At 42.2% G+C, this 13,153-nt stretch overlaps 2 protein-coding genes across 2 annotated transcripts in view; one reads left to right on the top strand and one right to left on the bottom strand.

The window, feature by feature from the left end:
- LOC116059532 (tubulin alpha chain-like) overlaps positions 1-13,153 on the bottom strand; it is a 370,798-nt gene that overhangs the window by 311,596 nt on the left and 46,049 nt on the right. The window lies entirely within an intron of this gene.
- Positions 1-13,153, top strand: part of spryd3 (SPRY domain containing 3) — a 58,773-nt gene that overhangs the window by 8,132 nt on the left and 37,488 nt on the right. Inside the window, exons 2-6 of the mRNA XM_031312765.2 lie at positions 711-838; positions 3,413-3,488; positions 6,646-6,770; positions 7,316-7,451; positions 7,581-7,769. Coding sequence (XP_031168625.1) covers positions 711-838; positions 3,413-3,488; positions 6,646-6,770; positions 7,316-7,451; positions 7,581-7,769 — 654 coding nt within the window. The remainder of the gene's footprint in view (positions 1-710; positions 839-3,412; positions 3,489-6,645; positions 6,771-7,315; positions 7,452-7,580; positions 7,770-13,153) is intronic.

Raw genomic sequence — 13,153 nt, 5'->3', positions numbered from 1 at the left:
TCCCTTAATTGAGAACATCATTGTTAGTTGCAGCCCTTGAAGCCTAGTTGAAGCCAGTACCTTCATGATGATATGTTGAACTTGCCTCTGTGCCCTCATCGTGGCTTCGTCTTGATTTGATACAAGACACGTATGAGAGTACTTATCAGAAACAAACTTTTAACTACTATTGTATAGAAGAATCAGTGGTACATGGTTTAGAGGAGCTGGGTAGTAGTAGAAAAGTTGTATAGCCCTGTGGCAAGTGTCTTTTCTTTGGCTCGGGCCAGTCACAGACTGATGGCAGCATTAATGTAGAGCCCAATAGTTTCTGCGATAACAGAATCATGGACGGAATCGCAAAAATTTGAATTTAAAAAAGCTTAACACAGATTCCATAGGGCCCTACATTAAGTCAGTGCTAAAAGCTAACTGACGATATTAAAAACATGGCTATATATAAGTTTCCAACCGAGCCGCCCCACTGTAACTGTACAAATAACGTCTTATAAATATATTAAACACTAATTCCCAGTGGCTTTGGCTCGGTGGGCCACCGGGCTTGCAAAACACGCGGGGGAACCTTAGGTCTTGGCACTGTAATTCAGTTTCCTCCTAGCTGTGATTTTCTTCATCAGGCAACAAACAACCATGGCAGAAAACATTGCACAACCTGCTGAACTTGTGGTAAAGTGCCAATTTCTTTTCACTGTCCCATGTTCTTGATTCAGATGGATGACATCAACGTACTACACCACAGATGCCTCCTGAATCTGAGGCGTCGAATCAGAGATATTGGGGATGGGCGCCCTGCACAGGAACGATACATGAGGTTACAGAAGGATGGAGACACACTCAGGTCAGCCTGTTCTCGAACTGATGTGATTATGTGGCTTTGTTGGATTGGGTTTATATAAAAAGATGCTTCTGTGTTATATTGTGTTTGTTTCTCTGTGTTGGTTTCCCATGTGCCAAGTCATTGACGCCCTTTTTATAATGAGTGTCAAAACAGATGTGTTTATTACGCATTTCAACATTTTTCCTCTATTGTGTACGTTTTGCCTAGCAAGATATTGGGTCAGAAATTACTATTTTATAATCATTCTTATGGGCTATGTGTTTCTATTCATTTAAAGCTACATTGTGTAAGAATTTCTCCCATCTAGCGGTGAAATGGTATATGACAACCAACTGAATATTACTTTCTAGCCCTTCCCACTCCGAGCGCGTTTTAACTCCTACGGTGGCCGTATTATTCCAAGAGTGTTCCTGCCAGTGTAATAATAGTTTTACGTTATTTTGGTACCAGTTCATTGCTAACATCAGCTATCAGGTTCCCAAACATATGCAAGCTAATGTTAGTAAAGTATCCGTGCTATCGTTATTCTGTATATTGTACGAGATTAATAGTGTAAGGCAATGTTTACAGCGTAGGAGAGAAGCAACGGAGGTTTGTGTTTTTAATATATTTTTCTGAGCAGTATGAACAATGTCAATGAAACCGAAATTAGCTCTTAGTATCGCGATTGTTTACACGCAGCTGTTCTAGCTGTAGCTAGTCAGTGCTAGAACTGTACATGACGTGAGTTGTCTGCCGGGGAAATCACGACACATATGATTATGATGTTTATGTTACAAGGTAGACAATCATTTTCCATCATTGACGCGAGGAAAAGTATCCTAGACATCGTTCTAGCATATTATTTACACAAATAGGCAGAATTACCTTTTGAGAAGAAAGCAGGCAACTTCAGTGTCCCTTTTAAAATCCTTGCTCCTTATGATCTCTTTCCATCTTGGAAAAGCCACTCCAATATTAACTTTGGTCTTGTTGCTTTGCCTTGTTGCGTTGTCGTTTTTTAATTCTCTTTTTTACTTCCTTGGCGACCCCGTTACATGTCCTCGAGAATAGGCTTTCAAATCTGTCGCGAGTAATCTTCTCCTCCTCCCTGGCATTCGTCACGGTGCCGCTGAGTGTAAAAGCGCAAAAGGCGGAGGTATGTCCCTCTTTGGCTAATGTATTTTAAACATTGAGGCGCTACGTGGCGACTGTCACTCGAGCAGCTTGCGCGTATGTATTCTGAATGGCAGATTCTACGCTTACGCGAATACTTTGATTAGTTGGTGGAAGTAATTACACATGAATGAGCACATATTTGTGAAAGAACAAAGGGGTTTTTGCTAAGAATCAACTCAAAAAAATTACACAGTGGAGCTTTAAGAAAGAAAAGGGCTCAGAAGCTATTGCTGTAAAGAAAATCCTAAAGGTTTAGCATGTTGCTAAGCCAATGAACAGGTGCCCTGAGCAGTTGTGGGACCGGTGCCTTGCTCAAGGGTACCTCAGCCGTGCCCAGGAGGTGAACTGGCACTTCTCCAGCTACCAGTCCACACTCCGTAATTGGTCCATACAGGGACTTGAACTGGCAACCCTCCGGTTCCCAAGCCACGGACTGAGCTACTGCCACCTCCTTATTTAATTCAGCTGCTTAATACTGGTTTGTCCTTGTACGTCTCTAGTTCTCCCTTCCTTAACAAAACATCCCTAGCCTGGATGCCAGCCGAACTTAGTCCCGCCCACAACATTTGAGTTCGGGAAGTTCGGTCTGGACTTGATCCGTTGTGGAGCAACTATGCTCAAACCAGAGCTGTTCGGACCAATCAAATTGTCAGGGCGGGCTTTATACGATGATGGACAGATGATCAACAGTAACGTAATCAACCACGTCACGAAGAGCGCTTGGGTTGAATTTGTTTACGACAAAGATGGCTGCCGCTGGAGAATTAAGATGTGTAGATTCCGCCATTGCGTCTGTTATAGAAGATAGCAACAGCGCATTCATTTTAGAAGAGGAACAGAAAACCGCGATCAAGGCATTTGTCGATCGGAAAGATGTTTTTGCCGTCCTTCCTACGGGATTCGGCAAAAGTTTAATTTATCAGCTGGCCCCGATGGTCTCTAAGAAGATGGGGGCGCTCTGATTGGTTCTAAGTCTATCCAATTGAGTGCAGAGGCATTTTCTTTCCTGGTTCGGTTGAAACACGCCCCATAATCACAGCCCAATGGCGCAGTATCAGACTCATATTCTGACTAGAATCTGAGTATGACGACGTCAGGCTAAAACATCCTTTCTTTTCTTATATAAAGCTGATGGACATCATATCTTATAAAACAGTAACAGCCAGTAATCATGTGCATGCCATTTGATATATCTTTCTCTAATCATCCAGCTAAGGTTCTTTGTAATTGTTAATAATGGGTACATATTTTAGTCTCATTTCTGTTGCACATGTCTGGTGCATCTGATGATTATAGTGATAGTGTCTCGACAGTCTTTCGATGAAAAGATGAGGCCGTTCTTCAAGATGTTTCTGATTGTGCATGCAGCACCTATTCGAAGTCACCTATTGTTAACCTGTAATTTCTTCTCTTTAGTTACCAAGGGAACTCCGAAGAGGTGGGTTGCTATGTGGCAGGCCACCCTTTATCGAAGGGAAATTGCTACTTTGAGGTAAGGCTCATTGATGGTGATGCTGTAAATCAGCGTCTGACATTGTTATTGTAACTGAGTTCTGATTGAGTTGCAAGACCTGACCGTTGGCTTAGTTCAACTGCTGATCTCTAACTGTGTTGCTTTTTGTGCATCTACTTTGTTTGGATATATGGTCATCATTCAAAAATAAGAAGACTGTTTGTCCTTTGCACAATCGTTCATTTTGAAATGTTGGGGTGGGGGATTATTCACAATATGATACGCTTAGCACATACCATCGCCCCTGTGTGTGCCCAGTATTGCTTTACCATCCAGCCAGCAATTTTATCCCCTGGAATCCCATTGCTGACAATTTTCTTAACTTCATATTAAATCCTAAGCGCCCCCCTACAGTCCCAGTTCACCAGTGCAAAACCACTACCTCAAGAATGTCCGAGCTGCAGTGGAATGAGGGATAGGGTGTGGGTTAGGCGGTATCTTTGAGCACAAAGATTAGTCTAACACACAGTGTTTTCAGCAGACAGGCAGGCAGACTGGCAGCAGGATAAACTATTGGACATTTATTTAGCATTTATTTCTGTTTCAGGCCATTCTAATAGTTCTTATACATAGGAGAAAGGTATTTTGGTTATTTAGCACAGGAAAGTTGCGAGAGTTCAGTCATAAATTGGGTGCAGAGGGCTGCAGTGTGTAATTTATGAGCCAGCTTGTTTGTTGATGGTGCACGTCAGAGCAGGCCTTGTGACGTGTGGTTATGAGAGGGCAGGTGAGGCAGTTTTTAGGCTTCAGGACATTGGGGCTATACATTATGCTGTGAACCTGCGTCATTCTGCTGAGCTGCAAATAGAGCCAGACAGGACCATGCAGCATCAGTGTGAATTATTTTCTTCTTCCACTATTCTTTTCAGACTTCTTTAAATTTTTGAAGAGAAGCCCCACTTTAGACATACGTTGAAACATTTCAGATCTGCTTCAGTAAGATTTTGAACAGGCCGACAATGTGATTTGACATTATTTGTCGTGGCTGTGTGGTGTCCCAGATTTGTGCCAGATGTGACATTTTTATTAAATGTGATTTCAAACTCTCAAATGACCTCAGGATCACTCCCTCGTCCTCCCTATCAAGAACATCTTAACGATAACAATGTTTATATTCAAATAAGAATCACATTTGCAGCCTGATAGATCTCTCTGACATTTAAACTAGTGGATTTTAGTGTGGTCATTACCCAGAGTTTTATGCTACATTATTCTCCACTGTGTGACGCACATGCTGTCAGTTTCCCAGATCTCTCGAAAATTTGGGAGCGACTGTTCTGATAAAGCTCAGGCTTCTGTCGACGTATGCGTCACTGCTGTCCTCGTGTGTCTCCTCGTTCTGCTTTTCGCAAGGAATCCATTTCACCTCTGTCACTGCTGCTGCACCTTCTCCAGTTTTCATCATCTGTCTTCCTCAAGTCGAGCTGAACATCTGCAGCATTCCACTTGTTTTAATAGATTTATTCGAACAGAAATTCATATCAACATAACTAAACGGCTCATCAGTGAGCACATTCCTGCTCTTTTTTTTTTCCATCTCACATGTATTTTAGCTTTTTTCAATCATACAGACCCAAATAGTATTTTAACAGTTGACATGTGGAAGTGATGACCTGCTAAGAATTTAGTTATTTCACCAAGCAGGGTTATAGGAGTATTATCCTTTAAGTGCAAGACTGAAAAGGAATCGGTCCTGGAATTTTTAGTCGGAGAAAACCAAGAAGTTTGGTATCACATCACATGAGCTGTCATGCAGGGCCAGCAACTTTGGGGGTCTGGGCTGAAGACGGAGGTAGAGAATGAGGGAGGCAGATAAAGTGGGGAAGGGGAGAAAGACATGCGAGGAATGATACAGAGGCAGAATATTTAGACGAGAGAGAGAGAGAGAAATAACCAGGAAAAGTCACTGACAATGACAAAGGATGGGAACAAATGCAGACTCGTTATTCTCCTGTGTTTGCCTGCATTACCTTTCACCTAATTCTGCTTGGTAGAGTGTGTCATTTTGCTCCGATTGGACTGAACTAGCAGGCTGGCGTCATGTCAGAGGGGAGGAGGTGGTTGTGGAGGTTTTCCCCTGAAGCCACCGGGGCTCTGGAAGAGGGAGGTGTGGGTATAAAATGTTCATGTTACAATTATTGTGGCCAGAAATATCACAGTAAACGGTATTATCGTGATAATCGTCAAACTTTGCTGGAATTGCACCCACCCCATGATGGTGTTGGATTTAATTAAACCTAACAAACTGAACAGTGAGCAGTATTTTGCAGCTTTGTTAGACATCAAATATACTAAAACACCAGAGACAGCTGACATATAATACAGCGCAGTGGCTGTGTCTCTTAGAATGTGTGTGCAGCCATTTAAGTTTTTGTACATGTTCTGATTTCTTTTGGGTGTAAATAGTTGCGAAATAACCACAAAAGAAATAAATCCTTCTCACTGTCGACCATTTGTACTCACTTTATTCATTTATTTTCATTCCTCATATCAATACAAGGTAGTGTTTTGTTGCCGGTATTTTGGGGTTTATGATCTAACTCACCTGTCTATAAGACTTTCTAGAGTGCAAGTGCATTGTAGTAAGTGTTTCCTGCTGGGTGTTAACAGTTAAAAGGCAGAACTTTAGAACATAATAGAGAGAGACTGCGAAACCGTAGTATGGTGCTGTGTTCACGGTGCCCTCTGAAAACTGTTAATCACAGTAATGACGGCAATAGAAATAGCTGGCGGTATGCAGTAAAACCGGTACACCGGCACATCCCTACTCTGGACAGCTTAACATCCGCACAGGGAGTCAGACTCTGGGCAGACAGAATGAGAGCTACGAAAGGCAGAGATTTACTAGGGGGCTCGACTTTTCCTAAGTCTGGTTTTTCATTGAGGGTGAAGTTTCAACAATATAAGATGTGTTTTGATTTCTGCTCTCTGCTGTAAATTCATGCTGTTTTTCTTTTAGAAATACCTTTTTAATTTAACCCACATACGATCTATAAAGGCCTCCTCCAAGCGTGGCAGTCGTGCCACAGATGCAGTTACTGTGTGTGTGTGTGTGTGTGTGTGTGTGTGTGTGTGTGTGTGTGTGTGTGTGTGTGTGTGTGTGTGTGTGTGTGTGTGTGTGTGTGTGTGTGTGTAGGTGACAATAGTGGACACAGGGGTGAGGGGGACCATTGCTGTGGGCCTGGTGCCTAAATTCTACAGGCTGGACCACCAGCCTGGCTGGCTGCCATATTCTGTAGCTTACCACGCTGACAACGGCAAGTAAGTCAAACCACAGTCAGATATTCACTACAGTACAGCATTGGTTTCTTGCATGGTTTGAGAAAATGGATTGTGGCCTGTTGGTGCTGCATCCACACATAACTACATCATCCCTATATCATTCTCCTCAGCCCTTCCTTTTTTTTTATTTGCATTTTTCTTTGCCATATAAATTGCTGGTCACAGAAATTGAACATATGTATATATGGCTCTGAACTTTGCACGCCTATTAATTATTTAGTCTATAGATTTATAGTAGTAGAAAATAGTGAAAAATGCAGATTGCAAATTCTCTTTTTTTCTGACCAATAGTCCAAAACCCAAAGAACCCAAAGAAAGCAGCAGATCCTCATAATTGAGGAGCTAGAACCAGTGAGTGTTTTGCATTTTTGCTCTATGTTTTGAGAGCAAAAATGACAGTTATTGCCGTCTACGAAGAGATCACTCTGTCACTTCACAAGCAAATCATTTGGAACGGTTATTTGTTTTGCAGTCACTAGTTAGCTTTTATGTTATAAAGATTTCTATCTCTTCACTCTTCCTAGGTTATACAATGGCAACCCTGTGGGACAGCAGTTTGGGCCAAAGTGTGCGCGTAATGACCGCATTGGCTGCGGAATACACTCAGAAAATATTGGAGCAGGTCTCACAACAGTCTTTTTTACCAAAAATGGCAAGGAGGTAGGTGTTTTTAAACACTGGCATTCTGTAATGCTTTATTTCAAACATGCACTAGCAGAACTGTCTGTGTGTATATTGTTGTCTCTTGTTTCTTCACCCATTGTTTCCTTGCATCCTTCTCCTGTGCAGGTTGGTTCAGTAGAGATTCCCGCGTCGGCAGAGGGGCTGTTCCCCGCCGTAGGGATGCACTCCATGGGGGAAGAGGTGAAGGTTGACCTGCAGGCTGAGTGGTTCCTGGAGGAAGATGACAGTATGATGATGGTGGACAGCCACGAAGATGACTGGGGGCGGCTTTACGACGTCAGGGTTAGCGGCACGGTAAGAAGTAGAAGAAGTAGAAAAAGAATACTCTGACATTTTTGGGGACATGAGAACAGAGATCACTGTTCTGTGCAATGTGTAGCTTAGCTTAGCACAAAGATGGCAAGTTTGTGACCATGTTGTTCACACCATTAAGCAGCTTCATTACCATACTGGTAGTCTATATCGGGGATGTTTCATTCCTGGGATTGTTCAGGTGCAGCCGGAAATTCCGCCGGATGTCCCTCATTTCGGCCGGATGTCCGTTACCTTCCTCTCTCTTTGTGTTGGTGTTCTAAACTCCGGTGGATTTCTGAGGACTGTGGTTAACTGCTCCTCAGATCTCTGCAGGGGAAATCCAGACAGCTAGCTAGACTATCTGTCCAATCGGAGTTTTCTGTTGCACGACTGAAACAACTTTTGAACGTGCACGTTCCACCAAAACAAGTTCCTTCCCGAGGCTATTTTGTAGAGGCACCGCGGCTCCGTCAGGTGCTTAGCGCCACCCAAGACGATTGTGATTGGTTTAAAGAAATGCCAATAAACCAGAGCACGTGTTTTCCCCCATCCCGAAATGCTGTGTGGACTAGCCAGACCTTCCTCTGCAGCGCTGTGGAGAAAGATCTGGCAATGCTGGTTTTCAATTGCCCATGTGGCTGGCTGAAGGCTAGAGTCAGTTCCAAGTAGGACTGCAAGTAACAATTATTTTAATCATCAATAATCTGTTAGGGCTGCCGCATAAACCTCAATAATTTGATTAATTTCTTTCAGAAACCTCAGAGTTTAATCTCCTGTTGAACATATTTTTATTTTATTTATTTTTTAAAGCTGAGTTATTGTACACAGAGCAACCCAGGATAATAGCATGGCAGGCTATAAACGTTTACGAACTGAATCTTGTCTCAGAATTACCTAACTACAAACCAAACGGACGAAGGGTAATTTAAATGCAGGGAAGCATGACTCGTTTTTGTTTGCCGCTCCGAAAATCAGCTAAATTACTTTTGAACCAAGCGTTGATACAACCTCCTCTACTGGCGTCCAGTGTGACTCTTAAGTAGCCCGGCAGGAGAGGCGCTCTGTGGTGTGCTAGGAATGTTATAACATAACTATGAGCTGGATGCACGGTGACGTGTTGCAGGTAAAACCGACTCATAGGAGTTTAAAGTGGGGTGGCTGCTGTGCAGGTGAGCTGAACTGTTCTGTAACTGGGTGGAGGCCGTGAATAATACTTTGTAGGTTGAAGAGAAACATCAGCGTCCCACCAGCGCTGGTGACTCAAAGTCAACTTGGCAAATTCAGATTCAGGTACAACCTTAGAATCTGCTGACTTTCTTTTAAATTAAGGGGAGACACTACAGGCAAAACATAGTTTTGTCATGCACTGGTCATATTTGAGATGTTGGGCTATTTTGCTTCCATAACACGTCCTCTTTTAGACTAGTGGAAAGAAAACATCCAAAATACACATTCAGGTGTTTATTTTACTACACTTTGTCTATTTGCGTCTGTAGATTTCTCCTAAATTAACTAAAAGTTGGTATTAGACAGTGCCGAATTTGCATATTTAAACATACAATTTAAAAAAACTTGCAAAACAAAAAATAATGTTTCCTACTCTAAGTAGTCAACTGGGGAAGTTGCATGGTGATATCTATTAGTTTACCCTATTCACCTGTAGTGTCTTATCTTCAGTCTTACAGTACATATCTTTTAAAGGCCATTTTCTCAAAATCTTCTCATATTTTGAGCCAGAAATCTCCACTTCAGTAGCACGTGACTTCCACCAAACTTTGCACTTTCATTCCTATCTATATTCTGAAGGTTTTTACAGAGGGGTTTGTTCATACTGTATATCATTCAGAGCCGGATTCATACAACACTCATTTCTAAAAACATGCAATTTTTTTATGGCTGTTGGCAGTATTTTCTGATTTATGGAGTGATAAAAAAGAGATTGCAAAATCCCCGTTGTAAAAACCCTTGACTCTAATATGTCAACAAAATGAAGCAACAAGAATTTTGAACTGGCTCCATCCAATGTTTCCGATTTCTGCTCTGGAAATGAATGCAAATAAGCACACTTAACAAGATAATGCGTTGTTTGTATATTCAAACATAACATTTCAGAAAACTTATTATACAAAAGGTATCAACTTTTCAACTGGGAAAGTTTCATGGTGATATGAAATAGTTAAAATGTTTACCCTATTCAGCTCTAGTCTCCCCCCTAATTGTTTAGACGATAAAATATTAAAATATAAAAAACAACAATTGCAATAGCAGAGCTTAAAGTGAATTGCTTACTTAATTCTGACCTGTAGCCAAACAAACTACAAACCAGTCATTCGTCTGAGACAGACAAGCAAACCAATCTTACTTTCAGAAATGGTGAACATAATGGTGTAGTATACCAGTATGTAAGTTCTTCATTGTGTTCCTTGTGTTGTGTGGGAAAAAAAGTACATCACATATATGTAGTGTGTTTTTTTAGCATATGTTTTTTGAATGGGGCAGATTATAGTGTGGCTTTTCTGTTGCTTGTACTTTTGCGTGGTTGTTGCCTGTTCCCCGTGTTTTTGTGCTCTTACAAGATCCTTCAACTGCCTGTTCTTTAGCAAATCCTTCTTTGTTGACAACTGTACTTAATGCTTAAGCAAGAAAGGCTCAGTGATCTACTTTTCAGTAACCGTGGACATGTATTGTGATCTATCAAAGCCGTTTTCTTTGCAAACTGTCTGTCTGTAAGGTGCAGTTGCTGCTCTCTCTCTCTCTCTCACAAAGTGAATGAAGGAATGTAAAAATTTAAGGGTATATAATTAAAGCATTACACAGCAAGATAACGTACAGTGCTGAACTAAACGCTAAACTATAAATCAGAGGCATCTGTGGCAAACCCCATATATAGTGACAGACATGGATGATTTTGGTCCCCAAGGCCTACTATTTTTCTTGAAGGACCCCTTCTCCATCATTGAGTAAACTGATGACCCCTGACGTGACATATTACCCAATATCACAAATTTGCCTCCAGGGAGCGTTACAATCTGTACAGCCTACGCCACCCTCTTATCTTTAGACCCTCGATTCACAGAGGAGGGATACTCTTCCAGGACGGACAGACATGCAGTCGATGTCACACTTTGTGTTTACTGCAAATTAGCAAATGTTCGCATGTCAACGAGCTAAACCGAACATGGTAAACAATATACCTGCCAAACATTAGCGTTATATCATTTAGCTCAAAGCACTTCTGTGCCAGAGTACAGATTCTTAAGCTACATTCGTTTAAAACCCACATCTTCTGCAACGTTAACGCCTGCGGCCCCCTCTCTGGAGACCCCGTATTAGTTTAAAATCTCAGCGGTTGTATTGCAGTCTGGACGGGCAGAAATGGAGAACCTTTGGAAACAATATACACGTTCGCTTCCTAAATTGGGTCTTAAATCACAACTTGCCCTTCCCTGATTTGTCACGCCCCTCATCACGTGACCCGTTTCTGGAAGAAAACTGACTATCTGCGGTGAATTCGCCTACATGTGCATGGTAGTTATGAGCAGAGGATCAATGCATGAGCTTTTATTCAATCGATTTAAGATTAAGACGTACTTTATTGAAACATAGTAGTGTGGATGTAGCCTTAGTCTCTCTTTGTTCAACTGTTACACGGTGATTAATACTGACTAATAGTGTTAAAATTACACCGTGGCTTTTGGAAGAGCCCTATTTGTCAGGGTAAGGGGGTGGGAGGGTACTGTACACATGCACATGCATACAGAAATGCGCCCACCTACGTGCAAAATATACTATCCATACATTTCGTACATAAGGTGCGCACCCACACATGGATGGCCACATCAGTAATAGACAGCATTGTAGTTTTTAGACACAAATTATCAAAATAAACACACACTTTGACACTTTACTATTAGCCTATTATTTATTGAAGGGAAGCTAAATTTACAGGAAAATACAGTATGGGGGAAAAAATGGGCACCAAAAATGAGGATATTTTAGAGCTCCCCCTAAAAAGAAAAAAAGTAGGAATCAGCCAGCCGCAGCACAGAGCCTACGGTCCCTCTGCTTCCCTCCCCGCCGAGACGACAACGGACACTGGAAGATAGGGGGACAGACGGCCAACGATCTCCTTGGTGTGTCAGGGCCTTCAGAGGGTTAGGGGGTTAGAGTTCAGGTTCAGGGCTGTTTTCTCAGACGCAGACTAAACTATGATTCAAGTAGCTATTGTGAGCCACTCGAATGGAATTCATTGTTGGCACCAACTGTGTCATCACAATGCTGTATTCCCACCACTTTACAGTAGTTAAACTGTAGCACCTTTGTTCTGTGTGAAGGTGTGAGCTCTCATCCCCCAAACCCCCCCCCCCCAAACTTCAAAACCACAAGACTACAGACAGGTCTCTGACACCGGAGCGATGCAGGCCAGGTGTGTGGGTCCCGAATGTGGTTACGCGTTATACATGTCTATCCACGGTGGCACACACACGTACACACACGTACGTACATACATACGTAATACAGAGGCTATCATCTTTTTCTAAAGGCAGACAGGTCAAAAAAGCAAAGCGCCGTGGGTGAGAGGGATGATTCAACCAGCTGTCTTGCTCTCTGTCTTTCTGTCTGTCTCACCCTTCTGGCACGAAACGTGTTGGTGGAGCCAAGTGCCTGGCAGTCCACCAGGTTGTAAAAATTCAATAAGTGGAATAACGGGACTCTAAGGAATCTTTTACTCTTTCTCATGTGGTTGGAGGTTTTCACAGCTGGGGTGCCGGCCTGCATGGTCCGCTCAGCAGTCCAGCAGTGATTTTTTTTTTTTTTTCTTTTTCTTTTCTTTTCTTCCCCTTTCTTTTTTACTTTTCTCCCATGCTACCATTATACTTTTAGATTCATGATGTACAGTAGTTGTCATTGTGAGGGTTTAAGCGGGTGATAATACTCAAACTGATAAGGCTGTCAAGTTTAGACAAGTGAGAGGATTAAGTGTAGACACTAAAGACGAGGAAGGGTGTGGGACAAGGGTAACGGTAGCTGCTTCCTGGAATGACAGAGAGAGAGAGTCTCTTTTGTAGAGCAACAAGAGAAAGAAAAGGAAAGTGTGGCAGAGGACTGTCTCAACTTTTCCAAGTGTCTACTTTGGATTTTTGAAAACAAAATTCTCCTCTCTCCTCTTCTATCCTTGTTTCCTCTCCTGTTTCTCATCTCCTATATCCTTGTTTCTTCTCCTCCCCTTTATTCGTTTCTCCTCTCTCCTCCTTTCCTCTCTTGTCCTCTCACCTTGTTTTCTCTCCTCCTTTATCCTAATCTGATCTCCTCTTTCCTTGTTTCCTCTCCTTCATCCTCATCACCTCTATTCTTAGCTACTATATCCTTGTTTCTTCTCCTCT

The sequence above is a fragment of the Sander lucioperca genome, chromosome 12 (genome assembly GCF_008315115.2).
Source record: "Sander lucioperca isolate FBNREF2018 chromosome 12, SLUC_FBN_1.2, whole genome shotgun sequence".
Classification (NCBI taxonomy): domain Eukaryota; kingdom Metazoa; phylum Chordata; class Actinopteri; order Perciformes; family Percidae; genus Sander; species Sander lucioperca.
This window is presented reverse-complemented; position numbering and strand designations above follow the sequence as displayed.